The sequence below is a fragment of the Prionailurus viverrinus genome, chromosome E1, assembly GCF_022837055.1.
Source record: "Prionailurus viverrinus isolate Anna chromosome E1, UM_Priviv_1.0, whole genome shotgun sequence".
Classification (NCBI taxonomy): Eukaryota; Metazoa; Chordata; class Mammalia; order Carnivora; family Felidae; genus Prionailurus; species Prionailurus viverrinus.
Window position 1 is genome coordinate 15,258,490 of NC_062574.1, and position 12,986 is coordinate 15,271,475.

At 40.6% G+C, this 12,986-nt stretch overlaps 1 protein-coding gene across 2 annotated transcripts in view; it reads left to right on the plus strand.

Moving 5' to 3' along the window:
• The window catches only part of YWHAE (tyrosine 3-monooxygenase/tryptophan 5-monooxygenase activation protein epsilon), a 54,384-nt gene that overhangs the window by 14,640 nt on the left and 26,758 nt on the right, over positions 1-12,986 (plus strand). The window contains exon 2 of one of the 2 annotated variants that reach the window (XM_047833984.1): positions 10,589-10,683. The exons of the other annotated variant lie outside the window; for it this stretch is intronic. Coding sequence (XP_047689940.1) covers positions 10,620-10,683 — 64 coding nt within the window. The 5' untranslated portion in view covers positions 10,589-10,619. The remainder of the gene's footprint in view (positions 1-10,588; positions 10,684-12,986) is intronic. 2 annotated transcript variants of the gene reach the window in all.

Below are 12,986 nucleotides of genomic sequence, written 5' to 3' on the forward strand. Positions count from 1 at the left end.
CAACCTAAGTTAAGTGGTGGTTGGAAGGTCTGGAAGGTGAGCTCTTAATATACCCAAAGAGGCATCAAGTTTTAAGGAAGTACCAGGGTTACTGAGGTATTGTACATGAATATTTTCTGAGGTTGTTTTTGCTTTTTGTACGTACTTAAATAGATTTTACCTATTTTAATTTTCTAGGTCTTTTTTTCTCTCAATAATTGATTCAAATTTGCTGTTTGCAGCTTTTTGTTTGTTTGTTTTTAATGTTTATTTTAGAGACAGAGCACAAGCGGGGGAGGGGCAGAGAGAGAGAGGGAGACAGAATCTGAAGCACCCTCCAGGCTCTGAGCACAGAACCTGATGCTGGGGCTCGAACCCAGGAACCATGAGATCATGACTTCAGCTGAAGTCGGACACTTAACTGACTGAGCCACCCAGGCATCCCTGTTTGCGGTTCTTTTAATGCAACATTTTAAAGGTCACTGGATAGTATAACTTCTGGAACTGTGCAACATAGGTACTGCAGATAAATTTAGAAAATTTTGGAGGAAGGGTGGCAAACATTTTCCCCCTCCCTCAAACAAAATGAGTGGAATTTACCCTTTTTTTATTAAAACATTTTTTTCTTAAAGTTTTCTTACTATCTTGAGAGAGAGCACGAGCAGGGGAAGGGGAGAGAGGGGGGGAGGGAGGGAGGGAGAGAGAGAGAGAGAGAGAGAGAGAGAGAGAGAGAGAGAGGGAGGGAATCCCAAGCAGGCCCTGTGCTGTAAGCATGGAGCCAGACGAGGGGTTCACACTCAAGTATCATGAGATCATAACCTGAGCTGAAACCAGGAATTGGATGCTTAAGTGTGATTGAGCCAGCTAGGTGCCTTGGGATTTATCCCCCACCCCCATTTTTTTTTTTTTTTTTTTTGCTAGTTGTTTGCATGAAGAGAATGGAAAAGGCCACTATGCTCACTTTTCTTTCCAGAAGAGAATTGGTCTTGATACAGTTATAAGAAAATGTTAGGATTTATTAGATTATACGGTAGTAATAGGTTCCTCACCTGTAGCCAGTAGAATCCCATTTATAAATGTGGAATTTTTCTTATAATTCTGTATTTATTTTAAAGAACTGATATCCTCCCTCTTTCCCCTCCCTCATTGTGAGATACTTGTGTTTCTTTCTAGCTTTGGAATCTAACAAACCCTTGACTTATTGTTCAGCCTTCTACTTTTTTAAAAAAAATTTTTTTTAGTATTTATTTTTGAGAGAGAGTGTGAGTAGGGGAGGGGCAGAGAGAGAGAGAGAGACAGAATCCCAAGCAGGCTCCAGGCTCTTAGCTGTCAGCACAGAGCCGGATGCAGGGCTTGAACCCACAAACCGTGAGATCATGACCTGAGCCGAAGTTGAACGCTTCACTGATTGAGCCACCCAGGCACCACCACCAACCTTCTGCTTTTTAATATGGCCATTGAATATGTTCAAATGTTACTTAAAAAAATTTTTTTTGTTTGTTTGTTTTTGAGAGTGACAGACTGAGGGCAAGCAGGGGAGGAGCAGAGAGAGAGGGAGACAGAATCTGAAGCAGGCTCCAGGCTCCAAGCTGTCAGCACGGGAGCTGCATATGGGGCTTGAACTCACTAACTGAGAGATCATGACCTGAGAGGAAGTCGGGTGCTTAACAGACTGAACCACCCAGGTGCCCTCAACTGTTATTTAATCAAGGAATAGAACAAATAAAACAATGCTGAGCATAAGAAAAATAACTACTGTTTGTAATCTCTTGCTAGACTAACACTTTATAAAGGGCTGGATAGGAAAGAAGCTGTAGGAACTTAATGAGACAGTAATACGGCCCTCTGTTTTCCTTTTTCTTTCTTTTTCTTTTTATTCTTTATTTTTCAGTTTGAGAGAGCGAGATGGGGAGAGGGGCAGAGGGAATTCCAAACAGGCTCCGTGTTGAGTGCAGAGCCTGACTCGGGGCTCGATCCCACGACCCTGGGATCGTAACCTGAGCAGAAGTCAAGAGTCTATGCTCAACAACTGAGTCACCCAGGTGTCCCTTTTCTTTTTCTTTATGTATCTTTTCAGTGTGTGATTTGTAAGGCATGTAATTTGGGGGCACTGGGGAACGGCCACAGGAGACATTGGTTTTTTTCTCTAGACTATTTGCTGTTAAGTTGGTTTTTCCTCTTCCTGACAGTTAACAGATAACCATTAACATGGTCCTTTATGCCTTTGTCTTTTATTCGTCATTGCTGCAACTTATGACTTTCTTGATTTAGTTTTCCTCCATTCAGGATGTTATTTGCCAGCATATTTCTTTAGTCATTTTGTCTTTACTTTTTATTCTTGTCTATCAGACTGCATTAATATTGTTACCCAGTTTTCTTTCCTATGCTTTAAAAATTTTTTTTAATGTTTATTTATTTTTGAGATAGAGACAGTATGAATGGGGGAGGGTCAGAGAGAGAGGGAGACACAGAATCTGAAACAGGCTCCAGGCTCTGAGCTGTCAGCACAGAGCCTGACGCAGGGCTCGAACTCATGGACCGAACTCATGGACCGTGAGATCATGACCTGAGCCGAAGTCGGATGCTTAACCGACTGAGCCACCCAGGCGCCCCTCTTTCCTACGCTTTTAAAAGCTGAAAGTTTTGGAATACTAGTAGTAATATGTAAAGCAGTATATTTTATTTTAGTTCTGTATGACTTTGAAGATAATTAGATTAAGAGAATGGCCTATTGTAGAGGTCTTCACATCAAGTCTTGATTGATTATCAAGTAGACTTATTTGACTAATCAAGGTGTGATTTAAATAATTAACATTACTTTTTTCTCTTATTTTTATTTGACATCAAGTATTAAGCTTAAAAATCTGAAAGTGATTTTTTAAATTTACTGACACTTGTGAAGCAGAGAGGAATTGAGGACAATCATTACTAAAAATAGTAGCTGGCTAAAGTGCATTAAAATTGACTTGAGTAACTTGGATATTTTCCAGCTAAAGCCTCTATCTAGTATATTTTCTGTATTTTTTTTCAGTGTAGATGTATATATTTGTGGAAATTTTGAAAAACCAAAGGTGGGAAGAAAACTTGTATTAACTGATGTGTTCTGTGCAGATTTTGTTTTGTTTCACTATTTCATTGTTTTTTATATATCTTTTTTATATATGTCTTTAAAAAATTTTTATTTAGTAATCTGTACATCCAGTCTGGAGCTCAAACTCAAGACCTTGAGATGAAGAGTTGCACGTTCTTCCAGCTGAGCCAGCGAGGAGCCTGTTTTTTTTTTTTTTTTTTTTTTTTTTTTAACGTTCATTTATTTTTTTGAGACCGAGAGAGACAGAGCATGAACGGGGGAGGGTCAGAGAGAGAGGGAGACATAGAATCTGAAACAGGCTCCAGGCTCTGAGCGGTCAGCACAGAGCCCGACGCGGGGCTTGAACTCACGGACCGCAAGATTATGACCTGAGCCGAAGTCGGCCGCTTAACCGACTGAGCCACCCAGGCGCCCCCGGAGCCTGTTTTTTATATACTTTTTTATCTCGTTTTGCACAGTTTTGTATTATGGACATTTTTCTTATATCACGAACTATTTTGTAAATATTCTTATTGGCTGTGTAACATCCAGTAACAAACGTTTTTGGCTAGTATATTGCTAGTAATACTGCAATGAAATACTTACATTCAACGTAGCATTTTCTGTAATTTGGGTTATTTGCCTAGGAGAGATTTTGAGGAGTGGAATTTACTGGTCTAAGTAAACAAACCTGGGGTGCCCATGGCTCAGTCAGTTAAGTGTTCGACTTTGGCTCAGGTCATGATCTCATGGTTCATGCGTTCGAGCCCCTCCTCCCGGCTCTATGCTGACTGCTCAGAGCCTGGAGCTTCCCTTGGATTCTGTGTCTCCCTCTCTTTACTCCTCCTCCACTTGCTTGCATGCCCTCTCTCCCTCCCTCAAAAATAAACACTATAAAAAAAGGTAAATAAACCTGAGGCCTTTGGCTTCTGTACCATCCTTTTCTGAAAGGAGCTTTTCATTTTACAGTACAACGAGTTCATGAATGCTCAGTGCATATAATGTTTTCATTACAAGAACTCATGTATTTAAATAATTTAAACGTTACTTAAAATGTGAAACGCATGTCTGTTTTAATTACAAAAGCTAAAATGAAATGTTATAAAGCCCAATAGTACAGCCCTGTCAAATAGATACAGCTTCTCTGTACCGCCAGAAGTAATTATTGTTATTGTTAATGGTTTGAATATACTTGGAGAATTTTGTCTTTGCTCCAGTGTCCATGCACGTACAAATACAGGAAGATAGGGGCGCCTGGGTGGCGCAGTCGGTTAAGCGTCCGACTTCAGCCAGGTCACGATCTCACGGTCCGTGAGTTCGAGCCCCGCGTCAGGCTCTGGGCTGATGGCTCAGAGCCTGGAGCCTGCTTCCGATTCTGTGTCTCCCTCTCTCTCTGCCCCTCCCCCGTTCATGCTCTGTCTCTCTCTGTCCCAAAAATAAATAAACGTTGAAAAAAAAAAATACAGGAAGATACTTCCATTTTATAGACCCCAACATGCTGTTGATTTGACATACATTATTACTTTGTATAACACCAATAAAGAAAAATGCTGCCTATTCCACCATTGATACATCACTAAGAAAAATCTGGATCGTATGGATGTTAATATGGAAAGTTTCCTAAAAGAGTGGATGTACACATCTGTATTACATTTTTTCGTGGAAACATACATATCATTTAGCAACATACCTTTTTCTCACCAAAACATTGTAGATATTAAAAAATACTTTAGAAACCAATTGGATGATGGGTTTAGCCAGACTAACATGAAAATTTAAAAAATGGTGTGTTAATCTAGGTCAGTCTAATGTCTAAAACAAAAACGTCTGGAGTGCCTGGGTGGCTCAGTCGGTTAAATGTCTGACTGTTGGTTTTGGCTCAGGTCATGATTTGAGGGTTCGTGGGTTTCAGCCCCTGGTCGCTCTTGTCTGAGTTGGCAGTGTAGAACCTGCTTGGGATTCTCTCTTTCCTTCTCTCTCTCTCTCCCTTCCCTGCTCACTCCTCTCTCCCTCTCTAAAAATAAATAAACTTAAAAAATTTTTTTTCTTTTTGTTAAATTACAGAAATGTTCAACATTTTTTAAAAAGGATTTTTATTTTTTTAATGTTTTTTCATTTTTCTTACGGTTTGTTTTTGACAGAGTGGGGGAGGGGCAGAGAGGGAGAGAGAAAATCCCAAGCTGCCTCCCCACTGTCAGTGCAAAGCCCCATGCAGGGCTCAGTCTCAGAAACCGTGAGATCATGAGTTGGAGGCTTCACGAACTGAGCCACTCAGGTTCCCCTTCAAACATTTTTTTAAAAAAGTTTATTTTTTAAATGTTTTATTTTTGACAGAGAGCTTGAGCAAGGGAGGGCAGAGAGAGAGGAGGGAGACAGGATCTGAAGCAGGTTCTGCACTGAGAGCACAGCCTGATGTGGGGCTCGAACTCACGAACTTAATGAACCATGAGATCATGACCGGAGCCGAAGTCTGATGTCCAACAGACTGAACCACCCAGGCATCTCTAAAGTTTATTTATTTTGAGTGACAGAGAGCGAGAGCGAGCGAGCACTCGTGGGCCAGTGGTGGAGGGGCAGACAGAGGGGGTGAGAAGAGAGAATCCTAGCTCTCAGCAAGGAGCCCACAGCAGGGCTTAGTTTCTCAGACTGAGATAATGACCTGAGCGAAGTCATGACCTGAGTGAAGAGTTGGACGCTCAACCCACCGAGCCACCCAGGTGCCCCAAAAGAAGAACTCCTTAAAGAATTTCACTGTGCAGCCAGCCTGACTGAATTAGGGTAACTGAGCGTGCTTATTAAAAATTTAGGCATTTGGTCTGTACTCCAAACCTAATGCGTATCTCGGGGTATACAGCTGCTTTTGACTAGATGACCTTGTAACGTTCCCTTCTAGAGAGAGGCTGTCTCAGCGGTTGTTTTCAGCAGTTAAGTAATTGTCAGGGATCCTGAGTTTGAGAATATTGGAAGCTATGTAGCAGTACTGCATAGCTTTTTTTGTCTAATTTTTGTCCAGCTTTGAACAATGAGTAATGGTTAGTTATGTGGATATATTTGCCCAAGTGCAGTAATAAAGGATTACTTTCTGCCTTGCAGATGATAGAATATGTAGCATAACTTTAGATTTAAATTTAGCTGTAAATGCTAATAAGCATATTTAATCTGACTTAAAAAATACTATTTATCTTGTTTTAGAGTTGGCACTGCATACTTTATGGGCTTCTTAATGTTTCTTCCCTTCATTTGTTGATTTCTATCATTTTCCCCTGTGTCAACATTTTTATATTACATTTTGATCATTTGATATAATTAGGAATTCCTCTCTTGGTACCTTCAAAAGCATTCCTAAGGATTTCTCCTGTAAATCCATTCTTGGGCTTTTTAATCAATAGGTATTTAGTGAGTTTTGAGAATGAGTTTCCCCTTGTGAATGATAAAAGAATTTACTATAATACTCAATGTAAAGGATCTTACAGTCCACTTTAAGGAGAATTGTGGCTAAAAACAAAATGATTTTGCTAGCTTATGTGATACAGGAATTTGAGAAAAGGGGAATTGAGGATAGCATTGTGAATAATTATTAGGGAAAGCTTGAGTAATAGGCGAGCTATCCAGTGGATAAGATTTGGGTAGTGAGAGAGGGAGGTTCTTTCAGATATGTCATCAAGAGTGCAGTATTGGAATTAAGCATGTGAGGCCTAAGAATGGAGTTATCTGGGCTAGAAAGAGGAGATGGAGTTAGGTGATGCAAAAGGTTCTATTTATTAGGCTTAGATTCTAAACCGTGTTCTTTATTTAGCTCATTACTGCATCAAGCACATTGTTAACATTCCTCTGAGGGCTTACATCCTCCTGCATTCCTCTGTCCCCCTTTTTTTAAATCTTGGAAGAGAGGCAAGCAAAGAAAAGGATTTTTAAGATGCTGTTGAGTTCTGTTACTTGCTACAGAATTTGCCTATGCAGTCTTCCTTTTACCTCTCAGAACCTAGTGAGAGGTGGGTATCTCTGATCAGGAAACAGTCTTACAGAGATTACCTGACATAGGTTAAATAGCTTGTAAATAAATACGTAAGGCAGGAAGAAAGTCTCATCTGAGTCTTTCTGGCTGTAAAGGTGGTGTTTTCCTAGCATGCTATGTTTCTCAAAGTGTGTGTGTGTTTTTTGGTCCACTTACTGAGAGTACAAGTGAGAATTGTGGAAGTGTTACTAGAATTGAATAGGACCTCTTTAGAGAGGCTTCCCAGACATATTTTCTATTTCAAAAATCCTATTTCCTCCAACACAAAGTATACTTCTATTGACTTCTAAGTTAATTTATTAATTCTGTCCACTTGAAGCCGTTTAAACTCTTGCTTAAAAATCCCAGGAGAAGCTTCAAATCTTGCAAAATTATTTACTTCAAATTTCCTTCCTTTATAACTTCTAAAAATTTATTTTTTAAAAGTAATTTATTTTTGAGAGAGCGTTCAAGCTGGGGAGGGGCAGAGAGAGGGGGAGAGAGAGAGAATCCCAAGCAGGCTCTCTGCACTGAGCGCAGAGCCAGATATGAGGCTTGAACCCACAAACTGTGAGATCATGACGTGAGCTGAAATCAAGAGTTGGTCACTTCACCAAGTGAGCCACCCAGGTACACCAAGACTTTTTTTTTATAGTTTGAATTACAGTTTTGAGTAATGCAAAATTGTAAACTATGTTTTAGCATCTCCTAGAATTCCTTAGTGATTTGGAAGCCCACTCAAGTGCAAATAGACTTTAAAATGATGGCACCACAAACTTTGAGTAGACTTAAGCAGTCGAATTATTTATGATAAAGTTAAAATTGTCAAATTTGGCAGGGATTTAATGTTTAACAACCATTATAAGTTAGTTTAGCTAAGAATGTTTTGTAACCAACTTAATCTCATGGGTTTATTAGAGTGTAGTTATGTCAAAAATCATGTTCCATAGGGATTATACTGAATTTGTTGTATGGTTAACTGATACTGTGCTCTCCCTTAAGATTGTCAAATGAGGGGCGCCTGGGTGGCGCCGTCGGTTAAGCGTCCGACTTCAGCCAGGTCACGATCTCGCGGTCTGTGAGTTCGAGCCCCGCGTTGGGCTCTGGGCTGATGGCTCAGAGCCTGGAGCCTGTTTCCGATTCTGTGTGTCCCTCTCTCTCTGCCCCTCCCCCGTTCATGCTCTGTCTCTCTCTGTCCCAAAAATAAATAAACGTTGAAAAAAAAAAAAAAAAGATTGTCAAATGAAAATTTATTTTCCATGCTTTATGGTACAGAACTGGTATCTCCAATGGAGTATTTGTCGATGTGATAAAGTGCATGGTATTTAGAAAAATCTGTGTATCTATTCCTAAATGTTTTTTTCTTTCTGAGAGAGAACACAAGCAGGGGAGGTGCAGAGAGAGAGGGGGACAGGGGGTCAGAAGCAGGCTCTGCACCGATGCAGGACTCAAACCCATGAACCACGAACGAGATCATGACCTTAGCTGAAGTTTGGTGCTCAGCTGACTGAACCACCTAGGCACCCTGGTGTATTCCTAAGTATTAACAGCAGAGTCTGCTACCAAGTTATTTGGATCTTTTATAAATTTGTAAGGCAGAGTATTGATTGTCATTGAATTATCTATGAATTGGCTGTTTAGAGATTGTCCAAATTTCGTTTGGCTGATAATTTCAGCCATTCCTTGGATATTGTGTAAGTCCATCAGTTCTAAAAGAAGCATAATACCTGAACTTTGACATATATAATTTTTTAAGGTGTATTTATTAATTTTGAGAATCCCAATCAGGCTCTGTGCTGTCAGCTGTAAGCCTGACACAGAGCTGGAACCCATGAACTGTGAGATCATGATCTGAGTAGAAATCAAGAGTCAGACGCTTAGCTCACTGAGTCACCCAGGCACCCCACTATGTGTATCTTTTTTTTTTTTTTAATTTTTTTTTTCCAACGTTTTTATTTATTTTTGGGACAGAGAGAGACAGAGCATGAACAGGGGAGGGGTAGAGAGAGAGGGAGACACAGAATTGGAAACAGGCTCCAGGCTCCGAGCCATCAGCCCAGAGCCCGACGCGGGGCTCGAACTCCCGGACCGCGAGATCGTGACCTGGCTGAAGTCGGACGCTTAACCGACTGCGCCACCCAGGCGCCCCATATGTGTATCTTTTAAAAATAATGTCTGCTTTGACTTGACAGCCTTTTTTTTTTTTTTAATTTTAGTGTGGTTTCATTGGCTTTTCTTTTTCTTTTATATTGATACACTAGTGCTTCCTCCCCTCTTTTCACAACTTCTGTACTTAGGCAGAAGGGCCACGTGAGCTGTTCATCAGTGAAATGTGAGCAGCACTTACGTGCGTAACTGTAGAGGCAGTGAAAACCCCTTTCCTGATTATTTTGTTTTTCCCTTTTCTGCTTTGACCAGGAATCCTCAACTATCAAAAGGCATAGTTCCTCACTTAAGAAACCTTGTGTGAAGTCTCTGAAATTTGGGGAGTAATTTTGTTCCCAAGCATATCCTCCCCCCCAGGCTATTGATTCTTTAGAAAAGGTTTAAACCTGTTTACAGCCTCTTTTGTGTTTTCAAATTGAGATGCTAAGTAGATTTCATCCAGGCTACTCTGCTTTCTAGAATTTCAGGGGATTGTTTAAAATTTATATGCTAACTTTACTGAAGATGAGTAAAATCATCCTTTGACTGTTATCTTAAATATGTGCATGCCAAATGAAGGACATTTTACTTCTCTGGTAGCTTCCGAATATGAATGAATAAAGGGGCGTGATACTTCACCATTTCTGTGTAGACTAATTCTCTGGTGGAGTTCCTTCTTTTCATTCCTTTATTTCTAAACTGCATCTCTTTAAAATTAAGTATGGAGATTTACATTAGAAATTTGTTTTAACAGAGAGCACGCGTGTGAGCGTGCAGCACATACTGGAACGAGCAGGGAAGAGGGGCAGAGGGAGGGAGGGAGGGAGGGGGGGAGAGAGAGAGAGGGAGAGGGAGAGGGAGAGGGAGAGAGAGAGAGAGAGAGAGAGAGAGAGAGAGAATATATCTTAAGCATGCCCCACGCTCAGCATAGAGCCAGACTTGGGCTCCATTCCATGACCCCCAGGATCATGACCTGATTAGGACGCTCAACTGACTGAGCCACCCAGGTGCCTCCTAACTACTGAGGTTTGTTTAATTTGTTACATTAAGTTCTCTGGCGTTTATTTTAGGTCTTTTAGTTCTCCCTATGGTCCTTAATTTAGCTATTCTTCCAATGTATTTGCTGGAGCAGGTCTGGGTTTTTGGTTTTTATTCACTTGGGTGTCCCACCCCCCCATGCGGACATCAGGTTTTTCTTTGCTGCTGTACTTCCTCCTTTTTGAGCCCAGAAGACGCAAATATATATATTTTTTACATATGGTGCAAGAGTCATTCATGTTCATACAGGGGTCTCTCCCCTCAGTGTTAATATCTCTGATAATCATAAGATGGGGACATTCTTAAAATTTAAACTGTTGACACACTCCTTCTAATAAGTTTACCTCTTTTTATCATCAAAGGATAAAATACTTTTTCGCAGCAGCTGGGAAAATGCTGCAGGATGTTTTGTTCTCTTCTTGCTGTTCTCTTCTAGTGCAAGTGGCTTTCCATGATGGTAAGTCTTTTCTGTGGTATTTATCCTTATTTTTAGATTTTTAAAAATAAGTGAAGTGTCTGTAAGATAATAGTCATCATGTGATGAAAGAATATTCAAGGTAAGGGAAAGATAGTGGCATTTTATTGGAATGTACAGGTCTTACACTGTCATTTATAATTGTACAGTAGATTTACCTCTTTTGGTAGATGTACTATTATTTAATAGACTATTATTTAGCAAAAAGAACTATAGGGGCAGGTTAAGCGCCTGACTTGGCTCAGGTCTTGATCTCACGATTCACAGGTTTTGAGCCCAGTGTTGGGCTCTCTGCTGTCAGCAGGGAGCCTGTTTCAGATTCTCTTTCCCACTTCTTTCTCTGTCCCTCCCCTGACCACGCGCATGCTTGCATGCTCGCTCGCTCTCTCTCAAAAATAAACATTAAAAAAATATTTTTATCTCAGGAAGTAATAACTTCTCTATTGATCAGTCCAGATATATGCATATAAAATATATTTTGATAGGTCCCAAACTGTTTCAGACAACCATTCCTGAGAACTAATAATTAGTCTAGAGAGAGAGTTTTACTGAGATGATTTTTATAATTACACCAATGTGAATTTTAGAGAGTTTTACAGTTTACAGAGGTACCTTGTTTTTTTCCTGATCTCCCCCCATCCCCATTATAGTTCTGAGTCATCCCTAAGATAACTTTGCATTCTTTCCATGTGACATAGTGATTTGGGAAACTTGCCTTCATGCAGGCCAGCAGGAGCAGTAGAGGGACAGAGAGAGAGGGGGAGAGATAGAGGGAATCTTAAGCAGGTTCCATGCCTAGCACGGACTAGGGGCCCAATCTTAGAACCCTTAGATCATGACCTGAGCCAGAATCAAGAGTCGGACCCTTAACCAGTTGAGCCACCCAGGTGCCCCTTTCCTTCCCTTTTTAAGGCTGAATAATATTTTATTGTATGTATATATTACATTTTGCTTATCCATTCATCCACTGATGGACACTTGGGTTGTTTCCATGTTTTAGCTATTGTGAATAATGCTGCTGTGAACATGTGTGTACAAATACGTTTTCAAGACCCTGCTTTCAATTCTTTTTGGTATATTCCCAGAAGTAAAATTGTTGGGTTATATGGTAATTGTATTTAACAAGTTTTGTGGAAGGAAATGTTTTACTGTTTCACACAGCAACTGTACCATTTTTCATGCCCACCAACAGTGCAGGGTCTAATTCTCCACAGCCTCGTCAGCACTTCTTTCCTGCTTTTTTGGTGGTAGCCATCCTTACCTTTTATTTTTTTTAATTTTTTAAAAAGCTTTTATTTAAATTCCAGTTACCATACAGTGTAATGTTAGTTTCAGGTGTACAATATAGTGATTTGACAGTTCCATACATCACCTGGTGCTCATCACAAGTGCACTCCTTAATCCTCATCACCTATGTAACCTGTCCCCCCAACCCCCACCTCCTTTCTGATAACCATCGGTTTATTTTTTTTTAATCTTTTAAATATTTTTTGAGACAGAGAGTGGGGGAGGGGCAGAGAGGCCAACAGAGGATCTGAAGCAGCCTCTGCTGACAACACAGAGCCCTATGCGGAGCTCGAACTCAAGAAACACAGAATCATGACCTGAGCTGAAGTCGGACGCTTAACCAATTTGAGCCACCCAGGCACCCCAAGTTTGTTTTCTATAGCTGAGAGTCTGTTTCTTGGTTTGCCTCTTTTTTTTCCCCCTTTGCTCTTTTGTTTCCTAAATTCCATATATGAGTGAAATCATACGGTATTTGTCTTCATCTGACTGACTTCACTTAGCATAAATACTCTCTAGTGCCATCCATGTTATTGGAAATGGGCAAGATTTCATTCCCTTTTTTTTTAACTTTTTTTTTTTTTTAATTATTGAGAGAGCATGAGCATGAGCATGGGAGTGGCAGAGAGAGGGGGAGACAAAGAATCTGAAGCAGGCTCCAGGCTTGGAGCTGTCAGCACAGAGCCCGACACGGGGCTTGAACTCCCAAACTGCTAGATCATGACCTGAGCTGAATTCAGATGCTCAACTGACTGAGCCACCTAGGTGCCCCATGGATTTCATTCTTTTTTATGACTAATATTAAACACACACACTTAGTTTCTTTGCGCCTCTCTCTCTCTCCCCCCCTCCCCCCTCCCCCTCTCTCTCCCTCTCTCTCTCCCTCTCTCTCCCTCCCCCCCCCCCCCCAGTTCATCAATCTATGGTTACTTGGGCTGTTTCCATAATTTGGCTAATGTAGATAATGCTGCTGTAAACATAGGGGTGCATGTATCCCTTTG